Source organism: Plectropomus leopardus, chromosome 14 (assembly GCF_026936395.1).
Source record: "Plectropomus leopardus strain MGB_pleo_1.0 chromosome 14, ASM2693639v1, whole genome shotgun sequence".
Classification (NCBI taxonomy): domain Eukaryota; kingdom Metazoa; phylum Chordata; class Actinopteri; order Perciformes; family Serranidae; genus Plectropomus; species Plectropomus leopardus.
This window is the reverse complement of record NC_142189.1, coordinates 12,026,418-12,041,214: the sequence shown is the minus strand read 5'-3', so window position 1 is coordinate 12,041,214 and position 14,797 is coordinate 12,026,418. Positions and strand designations below refer to the sequence as shown.

The 14,797-nt window shown below is 40.1% G+C and overlaps 1 protein-coding gene across 1 annotated transcript in view; it reads right to left on the bottom strand.

The window, feature by feature from the left end:
* Nucleotides 1-14,797, bottom strand: part of LOC148187437 (uncharacterized) — an 86,770-nt gene that overhangs the window by 10,864 nt on the left and 61,109 nt on the right. Inside the window, exons 3-4 of the mRNA XM_088087744.1 lie at nucleotides 6,050-6,133; nucleotides 4,693-4,730 (exon numbers count right to left, since the gene is read on the bottom strand). Of these exons, the coding sequence (XP_087943870.1) occupies nucleotides 4,693-4,730; nucleotides 6,050-6,133 (122 nt within the window). The remainder of the gene's footprint in view (nucleotides 1-4,692; nucleotides 4,731-6,049; nucleotides 6,134-14,797) is intronic.

Sequence of the window (14,797 nt, the reverse complement as noted above, 5' to 3'; positions counted from 1 at the left end):
GTGTTCTAGTGCTTCCTGGAAATAACTCAATAGCTGTGATGTAAAAAACATCCCTTAAATATGACTGAGCCACTCTCAGCCTGCAGACCGCACTGAGTGTGTAAATGCACTCTATTGTAAACTCGTGAATTACTTTCCCATAATGCACTCTGTCAGCCTGACCTTGGCAAAGAGACTCTGTCCGCCGCCCTATAAAACAGGCTGTAATGTCGGCCCTGTCGAAAATGCAACACAACACACACACATTTACACACTCACTCACACACTTACCCGCAAGTGTGGGGAGTGTGTACGGGAGCGAAAAGAGCAGGTAAAGTACGAAGAGCGGGAGGAGCATAGGTGTATATTTAAGGGGGCATTGGGCCCCCTCAGTATTTTGAACATGTGCATTTGTCTGTGCCAATAAAAACATGAAAATAGCAAATGAATTTTTTTTTCTTTCAACCAACTGCTGAAACACGACTCATAGATGCAACAGCGTCTCTAGAAGTGATGGCAGTGTACAACCTCTGGCCTCTGTCTTACGCTCGGCGCAAGGCGGCACACGGCAAGTGTTATGGCTAGTGTTGAGGCAACAAAAAGCTATTGTCAGGCAACAGAAAGCGAATGCGCCATTAACCAAATAAAAGTTGGTCTGAAGTCAAAGGTGCAGTCTGTTTCCAGCTATTTAAAGTGCGGATAATTCTTAAAGCAAGATGCGCCTGCATGCGGTTCAGATGTTTGGATAAGTCAGGTGGATCATCACAACAACAACACTGGACAACATTGATATGCGTCATGGATGTCTATTGGACATATGTGAGGGCACATTACAGGACGTAGGAAGGCATGAGGCTGAACTGTGTGTGCCGATGCCAGTTAACCCAAATATGCCAGCAGCAGCACGTGCACCTGATTTTAACACTGAGCACTGAGCTTTGTTTAAATAATACTTTGCATTGTAAGGCCGTTCCAGAGGTTCCTAAAAATGATGGAACCTGCCCCGTCACGTCCTCTCATGTCTGCTTTACCTCTGCTGCTTTTGGTGAATATCTGCTGCTTTCGTAAATGATCTGCTTGTGCGCCCTCACCTCGCGCACAAGCAGATTTGTTTCCTCAGCAGAGCACCTCTCACATCTGTAATTCACCAAATCCATCATTTAGATCGCAATCCGCCAATTCCTGGTGCAACTGGCTTTTAAAGGGAATTGGAGCTGATGCACGGATTGGTTAATTCATGTTTTGGCCAAAACACACCCATGACTAATTCAGAGTCTAAATACAACCCCTCTGCGCCACATGCCGCACCTGGCACCCACATTATCTGCTGTTTAACTCGGAAATTGGACTTTGGCACGCCCTAAACACATTTGCGCCATGTGCTTTAGACCATGTGCTATAGATCGTCTAAATAGGGCCCTCTAAATCAATGATTGCAATCTGCCATAAAGTGGAAATGAAGAAGAAGAAGCAGCTATGCACAATTGAAATAGGACGTACAGCAACATTTTCACCATAAATTGATACAGAAAAGGTACAAACTGATTCAGTAAAAAATCAACAGAATGCAGAAAATGACCAAAATTTCTTTGTGGAGGACAAGCAATGACAACACCACCTGCTCTGCCATCGAGCTGGAACACAGTTGGATGGCGTTACGGTTGGCTTTTGGCGTCACCTTCATACGCTGAAAGCAGTGACACAGCGGTGCTATTTGACAAGTTTGGAGTGAGAACAGGCTACATTATCTCCAGCAGGTAGCCAAAAACCCGGTTTTATACAGCTGAAGAACTTCTATTACAATGAACTGCATGGAGACCAGACCAGGGGTTGCAATTAATACAGGCCTTTATTTATCAAAATGTGCAGCCACACCCTGCTAGTAAAAGGAGTGAGCGTTAAACTGGGACAGGCTAGTAAGTAGAGTTTTACAGTATTTGCCCTAATTTGGTTGGAAAAAGGGTGAAAATGGACAATAAGTGCAGTGCACAGTTTATTCAAAAGGCACATTAGTCTCCAAACTGCCTGCAAACCATTTCTCCTTTGTGAAGCACTTTATCCTCCAGCAGAGGAGTTTAATAAAGTGGAGGGTGCAACATTTCTAATAATCTACAACAGCTTCCTCTATGTGAGACTCTGTTCCTCTTAAGGTCAGCACTGTTGAGACTCTTTGCTGTTGGTCAACAGTGCAAGTTTGTATATCAAAGTTCATAAAAGTAGCAAATTGATTTTGCTGCTAAATTTCTCCGTTTAAACACCACAACTCCACTCCAATCAGATAGTATCTGCAGCAGAAGACAAAACAGACCTGTCAGGCCATTTTTCTTTAATTCTTCTTTTCCGTTTTGTAATGCTTTTGTCTCTTTCTCCTTTTCTGTCATCTTTTCCTTTATCTGTGCCTTGCATCTCTCCTTCCCTCTCACTTTCACTCCAACTTTCTCTCTCTCTTTTTCTTTGCATTTTTTATGCGTTGCTCCCTCAGTTGTGTTTTTGATTAATATTGATTTAGCTGTAATAGTTGGGCTACAGGGACCCCACATTTCAATAACTTCTAATTACACGCACACACTCACACAAACACACAAGCTTCGATAAATCTAATTGCAAGTTCCAGTCATAACGCCCCTGAGTCCCGGCCCACAAATTACAACAGCAATCTGACATTGTCAATAAATACGGGTGCCAGTCTGCCCGGCTGAGTTCTTGTGAAATGAAAGATGCAAATAAATACTGTGAGACTTTTCTTTTTTCTTTTTTTTATTTCTCTTAGTTCTGCCCTTCCTTCCTTCCTCTTCACATCACCCCGTCCCCCTCTCTCCCACAACCAAACCTTCTGTCTCAACTTTGTTTCAGCTGTTGATTCAGCATCAATCACTGCGAAATCTAATTTGTCAAACCTCAATCTAGCAGGGCCCTCAACCCCATGCGGCTGTCTGTTTGTCTGGAGCCCCACAAATGAGATGTGTGATAAGGCAACAGAGGGAGTTCTGCCGGGAATAAAAACAGACTTTTGCACTTTGAAGTCAGAGCAGATCAAAAACAACAGAGGGCTCTTTGTGGTACAAAGGGAGCGTTTCTCCCCTTCATCCATCTTCCCTCGTTCCTGCACCTTTTCTCCGCAACCAGTCTGTCACTCTGTGAACTGTCACACATTGCGTGCAGGCCCCCAACCTGCCTCACCCACCTGCATTATCCCCATCCACCTACCGCCGGGAAGACATCTGACTCTGTGTGTGTGTGTGTGTGTGTGTGTGTGTGTGTGTGTGTGTGTATATATATACACTTCCCTTGAGGGTTATGTGGCAGGCAGTGCAATTTGCGCAGTCTCTACGTTGGTACACAGCTGATAAAGACATGCAGTATATTCTGTTTGTCTAGGTCGCCTGCTTTTAGTTGCGTCTCGGAGGCAATCTTCTTTCCCATTATTTTAGCACACACAGCTCTTTCCCGTCACTTTGATTTTTGCAGATGCACTCGCGGCGCCAAGTCTGGGAAGACGTCGTCACTGTCAGCGCTGATGTTAGGAACGTACAGTACATCTCGTGTCCCATCAGCCCTCAACTGCCCTTCATCACACCCTCCCCCTCCCCCCACCGGTCCCATGTTCCCGACATGGGAGTCATTTGTCTTCTCTGTGTCCGCTGCGATGATGTGGGATAACGTCGGGGGCCAGTGGAGCAGACAGGGGAGTATTGGAATATCGATCCTCCTCCGCTCTCCCTGTCCTCCTGCTGGAGTTTTTTTCCCCTGCCTGTGTGATAAAGCGACTGGTGCTGATGGGATTTGGCTCCATACATTGTTTCTTATACCTTTTGTGCACGCTTATGTGTGTGGTTATGTGTGTGTGTGTGTGTGTGTGTGTGTGTGTGTGTGTGTATGAGAGAGAGAGCAATTTATTTGTAGCAGGAGTTGTTTGTGGTTGTATAGGAGTGTTCGTATTCCAGTTAACTCTGCTCTCTCACCATTCACATCCAGTTCTTTCCCTGCAGAGTGTGTTTACACTCTACACTAATGGCTGTGCAAGTTGGTAAGATGAATACTACTGTATAACATGCACTAACGAACATGCATGCACTAACACTAACATGCAGATAATGCAGTCATAGTTAGACTTATTACTACAGATGATGAGGACAACTACTGAACTGGACAGCCTGGTCTCACACAAATATGTGAAATAACCATGACCTCTTAACTCTGCATAAAGTGGTGGTGGCATGTTATGTGTTAAAAACCACAGAAACAAGGCCAATGGAAAGTCAATCAGGATACTTTGTTGTAGTGGAAACACAAATTTCCTGGTTTAACGTCACGCAGTGGGTGGTTGTTAAGGTTGCAGCGTCATAGGTAAGAGGAAGTGAGTCCATGTAGAAGACTTTCACCCAGGAGGCTGCATTTCCTGTCCCACATGAGACCAAAAGACAACATTGACTTATCTCAACTTATGTACGTACGCCACACTGAGTCTTTACGCCACATTCTGTCCTTACGCCTCATTATGTTCTCATGCCTCATTACGCAATTTTGGCCACATTACTTTCCCCAAATTCCATATCTAAGCCACATTTCATACCTGTGCTACACTTGGTCCTTACGCCACATTGCATTCTCACACCACAATATGCACTTTTCACCACATCACAAATTGAAAGGATGATTTTGGTTTACTGCAACTCCACACAATTTTTACTGTAAAAATAACAATGTACTCACCAGGTTAATTGCTGGGATCGGGAAAAGCAGTGATGTTGCTAAAAAAGAAAAAGAAAAAGAAAAGCACAAACAATCAAATGATTTTACACGCATTTTTACACATTTTAAACAAACTCCCATATTAGAGAAAAATCATACAGACAATAAATTTACCTCAACTACCCACTCCAAACATTCATCACAGTTTACAGACCAACCTCCTGGTTCAAATTTTCAACTACAGCTGTGTGGGTAAACTATTTTTGTGCAATGAGGGATTACTTCGGCATTTCAGGTGCACTCTCTTTTAGTTTGACTTGTTAACTTGTTTACAGATGATCACTCCTAGATCTTGCAATTACTGCAATAACTATATCATGTCATCACAACTGATAGGGATTATGACCGAATCAAAGGAAAACAAGTTGGAGTAAACCCAAATTTTCCTTAAATGCCATACTGTGTTCCACTACCCATTACTCTGAAAAAGAGATTTTGACATTTTTGAGTTCATAATATATTAAACTGGTTTCCTGCACAAAAATGATATACAGATAAAATTCACTTCATTTTAACTTTTTTATGGATCCAATGGCTTAAAATGTGATATTTTTTTGAACTTGTCTGAAATTTTCTTCATTGCCTCATAGACTTGTCTTTTTTAATGTTTGTGCATGCATAAAGGTGTCAGACCCTTGAGCAAACAAAAACATTATATTGTAACTATTGTTCATCAGTAAAAAAAGGGAAGTAATGGAAAAATTGTCATCAGACTCTTGTACAAATCAATGTCGTTACCATAGAAATAACTCAACTGGAGCTCAAATATACAGACAATATTCAAAGACTTTTCTGAAAATTGAGGTAATACAGCGAAAATATTGCAACTGTTTTCCCAAAACCCACACTGGAAGTATCTTCTGTATTCTTGGCCTGTACAGTCTGTATCTTACTCTTGTATGCCTTCCTCCGCAGAAAAAAACAAATTATACATGAAGTGTCCTGCCCACTGAACATGAACTGTTACCCTCTGGTCAAAAGTTTAAACTCCCCTCTTTGCAACTATCTGAGCGAGCAGATCTCAACCATCTCTGCTCAAAACAAGAACATTTGAATTTATTTAATTACACTGGCATTGCTGTGTATGTCACTGCCTGTACTATTACAAGGGAAATGTTCCTCTGGTATAATCACATAGAAGTGTTCTTCTTCTTTGTCTGGGGGATTTATTGGTGGAAAATTTCTTATCTAACTTCCATTATAAAGAGCATGACTGACTGGGTGATAAAAGCCAGTTGTTGTGTGTCATCACAGAGCCCTTATTATCCTTTTGGCCCGGCCTCTGTTGTTCTGTTCCTATCTGGTCAGCACTGCTTACTTTGGCACTGAAGAGAGCCAGTTTCTGCTAAGTGAGTCCTGGTTGTTATGGAGCTCAACACACCACCCGTATGGAAAGAGACATCTGCAAAACAAAAACACACCCGCCGTCGTCAGGAAAGATCAACACATGTCGGGTGAGAAGGGGTGATAAACATCTGCGTGAAAACCAAAACAAACAGGATCAACTGTGCACATAGAAGTACATGCATATTCAATAAATACACATAGTCACACAGAGAGTAAATCTTTGTTGTCCCAAGTAAAACATGTATCTCCAAAATGTAAACTTTTAGTCTGGCTTTGTGACAACACCTTTTGGAGATTATTCAGTTGGGTTTTAATGGTTTAACCCTTCGACACTTGAAACAACAACGTCTTTCTTGTGCTGCGTTCAGAAACCTGAAAACCTTTGATTTGTTTTCTTTTAGAAATAATGGCTAAAAAAGCACTGAGCAACTTGGTATATCAGACGTGTTTATCATATAATATAAAAAATAGGGAAAATTGTCAAAAAAAATGTATTGCTATTTATTATTATTATTACTATTGCAATTGTTTTTTCTATATCTTAATTTATTTATTTTGTTGCCTATGTTTTTCTAACCTCAAGGATAAGTCTTGACATTGCACGTTTCTGCAAACCACGAACATGTTACATTTGTACATTATTATGTCATAAATACATGGGAACTTTACATTTTGTTAGGTTTCAAATCCGCTGAGGTTAAAGTGGTTAGGTTTGGGCATAAAAAACATTTGGTTATGATTCGGAAAAGATCTTATTTTTGCTAAAAAAAAATACATGCTTTTGGCACAATTCTGTCTGGAAATGCACCAATGTGTCGGTTAAAAACCAACCACTTCTCATGTCACTATCTCTGATGGAAAAACAGTGACAAGTTGCTAAAAACATACCCATGTTTGGTGACCAAAAAGCTGCTGGAAACGCAGCAATAACTTACTAAAAACAAATTTTGTTGTTTGTTGGTCTCAAACAGTGGTCTGCAGCAGTCTGCAGCTTGGCAGGCATTGGATATGGTATGTTTGAAACGTACAAACGAAAGATATTTTCTTATGGCGACTGAGCTACACTTAATGTTGTGTTTATGGCTCTCTGAGAATCACCTTCCATCGGCTCCCCCAGTTATAAGTTGTTGCCAAGACTTTGTTCTATAGCTTGTGACTTTGTGGTGACTCACAATTTCCCCGCTGGGCGTAATGTAGCAGAGACGGTGACAGGTTCACCTGCACTTCCCCCACCTGTGTGCAGTTTGACTGACATCAAACACAGCCCCATGATGACAGTCGGCTTTCTTCACAGTCATTGGATAAAAGCCAGATTTTAGCATCTGTCTGCAGTGGTTTGACTTTTGAAAACTACAGCCGATCAAAATGCAGGACATCGTCTCAATATGTGAAACGTGGCATGAAAAAAAAAAAGTGCAGTCCCCAATAAAGTGAGACACATGGTCACCCAAGCTGCATGAGTTTTTATACAGTACTTATAAAACCGTCCATTGTGAGTCTGACAGTTACAAGAGTGCAGGGCTACATTGTTTAGAAGAACGGGATTTTTCTCAGCCCAAGAAGGATCATGTTATCCCTCATTTTCTTTAAAAATCAAGTCAATAAATTTGGAGATGTGTGGTTTTCATTGCATGAAAACAAAATGTGTAATGCAAAAACAATGCATTATACAACATACATACAGGCAAGTACAGCAAACACACATAACATGCAAAACACTTGAAATACTGACCCAGTTGGCATCAGATTCTGATGCTCAGAGGAACCCTTTAGCAGCGGTATGAGACGCACCAGGTGGCGTCATTTTTTCGGCTCCGAACTATTGCTGTCATGTAAATAGCAAGAAAGTCTACTGCTGCTGCATTTTTGGAGCAATCTAGCACAACAATTTCCTTCGGGATTAAAAGTTCTATCTGACCTGACCTGACCTGACCTGACCTGATCTTATCTTATCTTATCTGATCTGATCTGATCTGATCTGATCTGATCTTATCTGATCTTATCTGATCTTATCTGATCTTATCTTATCTTATCTTATCCTATCCTATCTTATCTTATCTCTTTTATGGGTTGACCTCTTTTGATTGGCGGATTTGCTGACTGACTAATTGAAAGATTGATTGATTGATTGATTGACTGATTGATTTATATTTATTTCAAATATGTAAAACAAACAAAACGAACAAAAAACTTGATAAAAACAAAACAAAACAAATAAACAATAATTGAAATGGATGAGAACCTATACAATAAAAACACAATGAGTGGATTTTATTAAACAGCAAAAAATAAATCTTACATATTCATAAAGGAGTAGGAGGAAGTATGAATATATTCACTCCGAAGAACACTGGTCATCAGTTTTTTTTAACAGCGTAGTGTGCTACTATGTGTAGCATACAACTAAAAACATAGATTTTTAAAGACAAACCAATATTATTTTTTCTAAAGCTAACCACACACTTTTGTCGTCTAGAGCTAAGGAAGTAAACCTAAAATCATTTTTACCTGCATACACATAACATGTTAAGTGTACATTTCTTGTGAAACGGAAGATTATTTTCAAAAGACACAATTCATGTACCAAATCTAAATTGACACATCGTCCTTGAGCATCCAAAACTGATGCTGGAGGGGTACCCAAAGCATCATAGATTGATGTTTAGGGCCACTGACCAAGCAATGCTTTTTGATGACTGTGTTGCTTAAACACAAATAGACAAAAATTACAAAAATACACACACACACGAACACAAACACAGGTATTTGTACAGTATAGGGGTGACTATGATCTGCAGCTGCACTCGGCCGGTGTGGTTCTTAACACACCAGCACATCAAGAACAAAGCAGTATTTCAAATCTGTTCCCACCTTCCACCTTGCAGAGCCAAGATGCTGCATATCATTTTATAGGACCTGTGCCACTTTACACACACACACACACACACACACACACACACACACACACACACAGACACACAGACACACACACACACACACACACACACACACACACACACACACACACACACACACACACACCTTTGGCCGACCAATCCACTCCTCAACACTACCAAAAGTAATTTGTCATGTTCATGATAAATTATACCCTCTCCAGTTCATAGCCTACAGAGGTTAGAGAGAGAGAGAGATGGAGAGAGAGAGAGAGAGATGGAGAGAGAGAGAGATGGAGAGAGAGAGAGATGGAGAGAGAGAGTTGTTTACAGCTGTCATTTGTGTTTTATGCTAAGAGCAAACAAATGAAACATGACAAAATATGGTAACACGAGGTGGTGTTGGTGCGTCCTGTGGTTACATCTGCACCCTGTTTGATGCTGTGGGTGGTAAACCGTGGGTCATTTACAGGGTGGGTAGACTCGACAATCGAATTAGTCCTTGCAGCTTTCCAGTGAATCTAGCCTTTAATAAAAAAGGCCAGCAATCACAGTCTAGTTAAAAGGTCGGCTCACTTAAATTACATAAAAACACACTCTCACTCTTACTTCTAGAGGTGTTTCGTTTCTGTATCATTCTGAGGTTTGGATTTCTGTCTCCATCCAAATACTAGTCAAAGTTGTGGTTACAGTATTGATAAAATACATCTAAAACAAAAATCAGTAAAATCTTGGCCTGTTTCCCGACCTCTAAACCACCGCCCACGCCTTTTTCAGAGATTCAAACTGGTCTGATGCTGTGCTCATTGACGGTTGTTTTCTACTGTTGGCTTCATATTATGCCAGAGATATACAAGATTCCCCTGTGACTGACAAAACTGCAAATTTGACCACACAATACATATAATGTAGTAATATTGTACAGATAGCCATATGACAGATACACATACTGTGCGTTGAAAATGTGAAGCTATTTCCATGATTCTTGGGTTTAATTATCTTGAAGGCGTCCATGGTTTCTTGGTTTCAGTTTATAATTTATTTATTTTTCACATTTTAATGGTACTTAAGTTAGGTGACATGTTCTTTTTTAGGTTTTGTTTTTGTTTTTTTGGGGGGGGGGTTTACGCACTGTGTTTAACATTTGTAGCAAAAGGCTAATTTAAAAAAGACACCTGACTACTGGAGGATTTTCAAAGGTTAAAATAGTAAAATGAAAATACATCAACTAAATACAATTGCAAACATCACAAATATATCTGCAAAAATAAAAATAAAAAAATCCATACACAGAAATACATCCACACAAAATACTGGTGTTTCTGTTTCTATGGTATTAAGTGTGAGAACAAGGTTGTTTCTCTTCTAGATGTGATTTTATACCAATATTAAAAATATTAAAATTGTGCTGCATTTTCAGTTCGGTTGATACAGTTCCACAGTTCTGCTCCTTTAAGAGAATGATTGTCCAAAAGCGACAGATTGTCCATTAATCCACACCGTGATTTTTTTTTCTAAAGCTAAACAAGAAGTTGTACATCCTAAACCCAAAGTAGCTTTTATGATAACACCTGAATGTCTTGTGAACATGGAAGTTATTTTGAAAAAACAATATGCATGTAATGAGCGGAAATTGACGCCATCACTAAGTGTCCAAAATTGACGCTAGAGGGGTACCTGTTGCATCATACTTTGAAGTGTAGGACCACTGACAGAGCTGATGTAACTGAGGAGTTTGGAGTGAGAAAATGTTAACCTAAAATCATGTTTTCATCAATCTTTGTATGAATCATCTCCACTGAAACCATCTTTTGTTTTTTTGCAGCATTCTTTTTTTTGGTTTGTTTTAGTTCTCTTGGAGATCCTAGTATCTGACAATCTCAGAGGATTTTATCTCAGAACAAACACCAACCATCTGCATGGCCAATAGGTATGTAAGAAATATGTTTATTTGTCTTAAATTGAAAAAAAAACCTCATTCAAAAACGTGCAGTGTGTATGGCACCACTGGACTGAAACACGAGGAAAACACTCACATGGCCATTCTCTAGTTAAAAAAACACACATGTTCGACCGAGCCACAGAATTTATTAAACAGCATTAGTCTTGGAGGTGCAGGGTGGAAGAATAGGGCAAATCTCAGAATAGCCTCATACAGTATGTGTGTGTTTATGGAGGCTGAATGCCCACAGGAGCAGCGTGAAGCATGGATCGAGACACAGCCAGGGGAGAACTCATCTGTTCCTTGGCTCTTAGCTGTTCCAACACTCATAATGCCTCCATCCCCTGGGTGGTATTGCTTCTATAATAGCCTGCAACTATGCAGTACTGAAAAACAACCTCGCTAATTCTCACACACACCGTGAGGGAGAGACCCGTGGAGAGAAACAGGGGGGGTGAGTGAATGAGAAGGAGGGAGAGCAGAGGGGGGGAAGGGGAGAAATCCTGAGCTTGTATTCCCAAGTCCAACAGACCTCTTTTGTATTCAGGTAAGTTGGCTTAACTGGGGAAACGCTGATAACTCCTTGACACAAGGTCACACATTATATGCCATTAAAAAAGAAATACAGGTATGTGTTGTCCATGCACAAACATGCGCATTCAACCACACACAAGTTGACAGGTCAACAGAATTATGTAAACCACTTTGTTTCATCTTCATAATCGCCTGAGGGTTTTGAGCAGTCAGGGTCACTGACACGATTATCCTATTATATTAGATAAAATAAAGGCGATGGCAGAGAGAGAAGAGACGGGCAGGAAAGAGAATATTAAAAAGGCTCAGGCATGCGGGAGCGTCTCCAGGTACAGTAAGAAGGATGTGCAGGAAATACAATGGATTCCTCTGTGGCTCCTCAGAAATTCTACCTCAGGAACAGGTGTGTGCGCGTGTGTGTGCACATGTTGTGTGTGTCTTTGAAGGTGTGTCTGAGAAAAAGAGAGATATGGGATGAGTCATGTGGAGTGACAGTAAGAGAGGGGGATTTCTGTATGAACTTTGAGCGAACATCTCATATATTTTCATCTGGCCTCAGGGAGACTGGCTCTCTACTTCACTGTCAGCCACGACACACTCCACTGATTGGCTGTATTCACCGTTTTGTGTAAGCGCCTCCATGCACAGGTTCACAGGTGATGCATGTGCTGATGTATGTGTGTAAATCCTGCACTGATGTATTGTGTCTTCATCTGTAGCGCTTGTTTTAAGGACAGAAAAGCAATCTCGTCCATTAGAAATGTCTTGTCTTAATTGATAAAATAACTTATTACTGTGTGGGCTTTAAAGGAGATATTGGAATTTATTTTATTTTATGGGCGAGCTCTTTCCCCCTGTTTCCAGTCTTTATGCAAAGCTAAGTTTAGGCAAATTTATTTATAAAGCATGGTTTTTTACCCAAAGGCAACCCAAAGTGCTTCACAGATTAATGAAGACAAACTTCATTGTATCCCAATCACAAAGCATGCCCCAAAGGGCTGTACAAATAGTCATTTCAATTCAATATCAATTTGATCTTTAAAGTCCAGTGTCACAAATAATAATAAGCCTCAGAGGTCTACGGGAAAAACTCCCCCTCCAAAACCCTTTAACGTTGAGGAAAAAATGGTATAAACTTCAGAAAGAGCAACTGAGGAGGGGTCCTTCTTCCAGGAGAGACAGACGTGCAATAGATGTGTGTCCACAACAGACCAACAGAATAAAATTACATGGCTGTATCCAGACTTCCTATAATACATCCATGAAATGAAAAAACATGGATGCTATGCAATCTCACGTTAGCTTGAATGTAGCTGCGGTTATGTTGAGGATGGCTCCATGCCTCGGCCTGCCCCCCCCAACATTTCGGACACAAAAATGGTGACACAGTTTAACAGTCTAACACCACAGTGCAGTTCTGTATAGTTCTCAGTCTTTTCACATGTTTTCAACAATCATTTTCTAATATGTATGATGTATTTAGAAAGGCTTCTCTGATTTCATTTTACTTAAACTTTCACAAATATGAGAGCTCTATCAATTCTGTCATCCAACTCTCGATTGGAGAACTAATATGCATATTTCCCAAAAATGTTAAACCATTACTTTAATGAAAAGAAAAAAAAAGATTAGTGCAGCTTCAGTATTTCACCAAAAGATGATCTTTCCCTAAACTCAATTAAGATTTTAATGTAATATGCCCAACTAATCTCCTCCCTGTGATTTCTCTGCAGTGTAACAATGTCGCAGTTCCAGGACTGGAAAAAAAATGTTGCCAGTATTCGTAATCTAAGCAGGACTTTGGTTTCTCCCAGATGTATTTGGCAAAGCAAATTATTAGTACATGAACGTATTTTATAGTAGACCGGGTTGCTCTACAGAGTGTAAATTCCAGCAATAATGTGTAAGGAGTGTCTAACGGTTGTGCACAGTGTATGAAATGAGCTCAAATCTCCCAGGAAGCAATTGGAGGCGAATAAAACCAACAAAAGAGAATGAGAAGAGGCGAGGAAGAGGTCTGGTGAAGGTCTAGATTACATTAAATTTTAAGCAATAAATCTGATTTATGGAGGGAGGTTTGTGCCAAGTTCTTACAAGCTGACCTTAAAGTGGAAATAGACAAGGTTTTTGCTTTACTTATCATTATGAAGTCAATGTTGATTACACATCGTAATGGCTATAGAATAGTGATACCATCAGTGTTTAAACTGGTTCCCTATAAGCCTCGCTTTCACTATGCAATTCTGTCTGCCCTGGGTACGACTTTGTGGGAAAATAAAGGCATTAATTTTAGGCACAAAGGAGGCGCGCCAACCATTGTGCAACCAAGATGGGAAAAGGATAATACTTTTGTTTTCCTTGGTAGCTACTGTTAGCTATTCCCAGTTACCAAAGAGTAAGTTCTCTGCAGTCTTTGCAGAATGGTGGATGGTGGAACAACTTAAGTATCTGCGTAAAACAAAATGCAGTATATCCATGCTGCAAGGCTCTGAGAAACAGAGAGACAGGCTGTCCTACATGTCAGTTACTGTTCAAAGCTTAGAAAGAAGAACATAAGTCTGAGACATCAGTTTTTGAGATATCAGTTTTGAGTCGATGCATGGAAAATAACGGGATGGTTAGCTACTTTGTTAGCATGCAGGTTGCAGCAACATGAGCCATAATTGTTGGGGAAAAAAGAATACTTTGCAAGATGGCTACACTGTTACATATAGGTTTGAGGTTATTTGCCAAGTTCCCTGTAGATTTGTTATATGCCAAAAGTCCTTTTATTTGGAAAATCTGGCACTCGACTTTTTGGGAGTCGTCTTTGCAAATTTTGTTCTTGTTTGAGAATAACTAATACAAATTTGGTTGATGCATATTTGACAATGTTAGATTACTATATCTGTTTCTCTCTCTCTTTTTAAGGCCCATATATTTTCAGGTTGTCTGTCCCTCCATCCCATTCTTGTGAGTGCAATTTCTGAAGACGTCCACCTAAATTAATTGATGATCTGTTTAGATGTTGGTGGTCATAAGTTTAAGTTTAAGGTCACTATGACCATGTGTCCATTTCATTCTGTAGAATATGATATCTTAAGAAGGCCTCCAGGGAATATCCTCAAATTTGGCACAAACTTTCACTTTGACGCAAGAATTGACTGATCACAATTTGGTGGCCAAAGGTCAAAGGTCAAGGTCACTCAAGAAATTACACGCTAACTATGACAGAATTGCACACAGTTGTCTGGAAGGAAATATCGATGAAGTGATGACATTTTATTTTGGGATTAAATGTGACATCATAATGTTTTGCAAAGACATTTTTCTGGCTAATATATCATAACTCAGGAACTGAAGTGGAAAC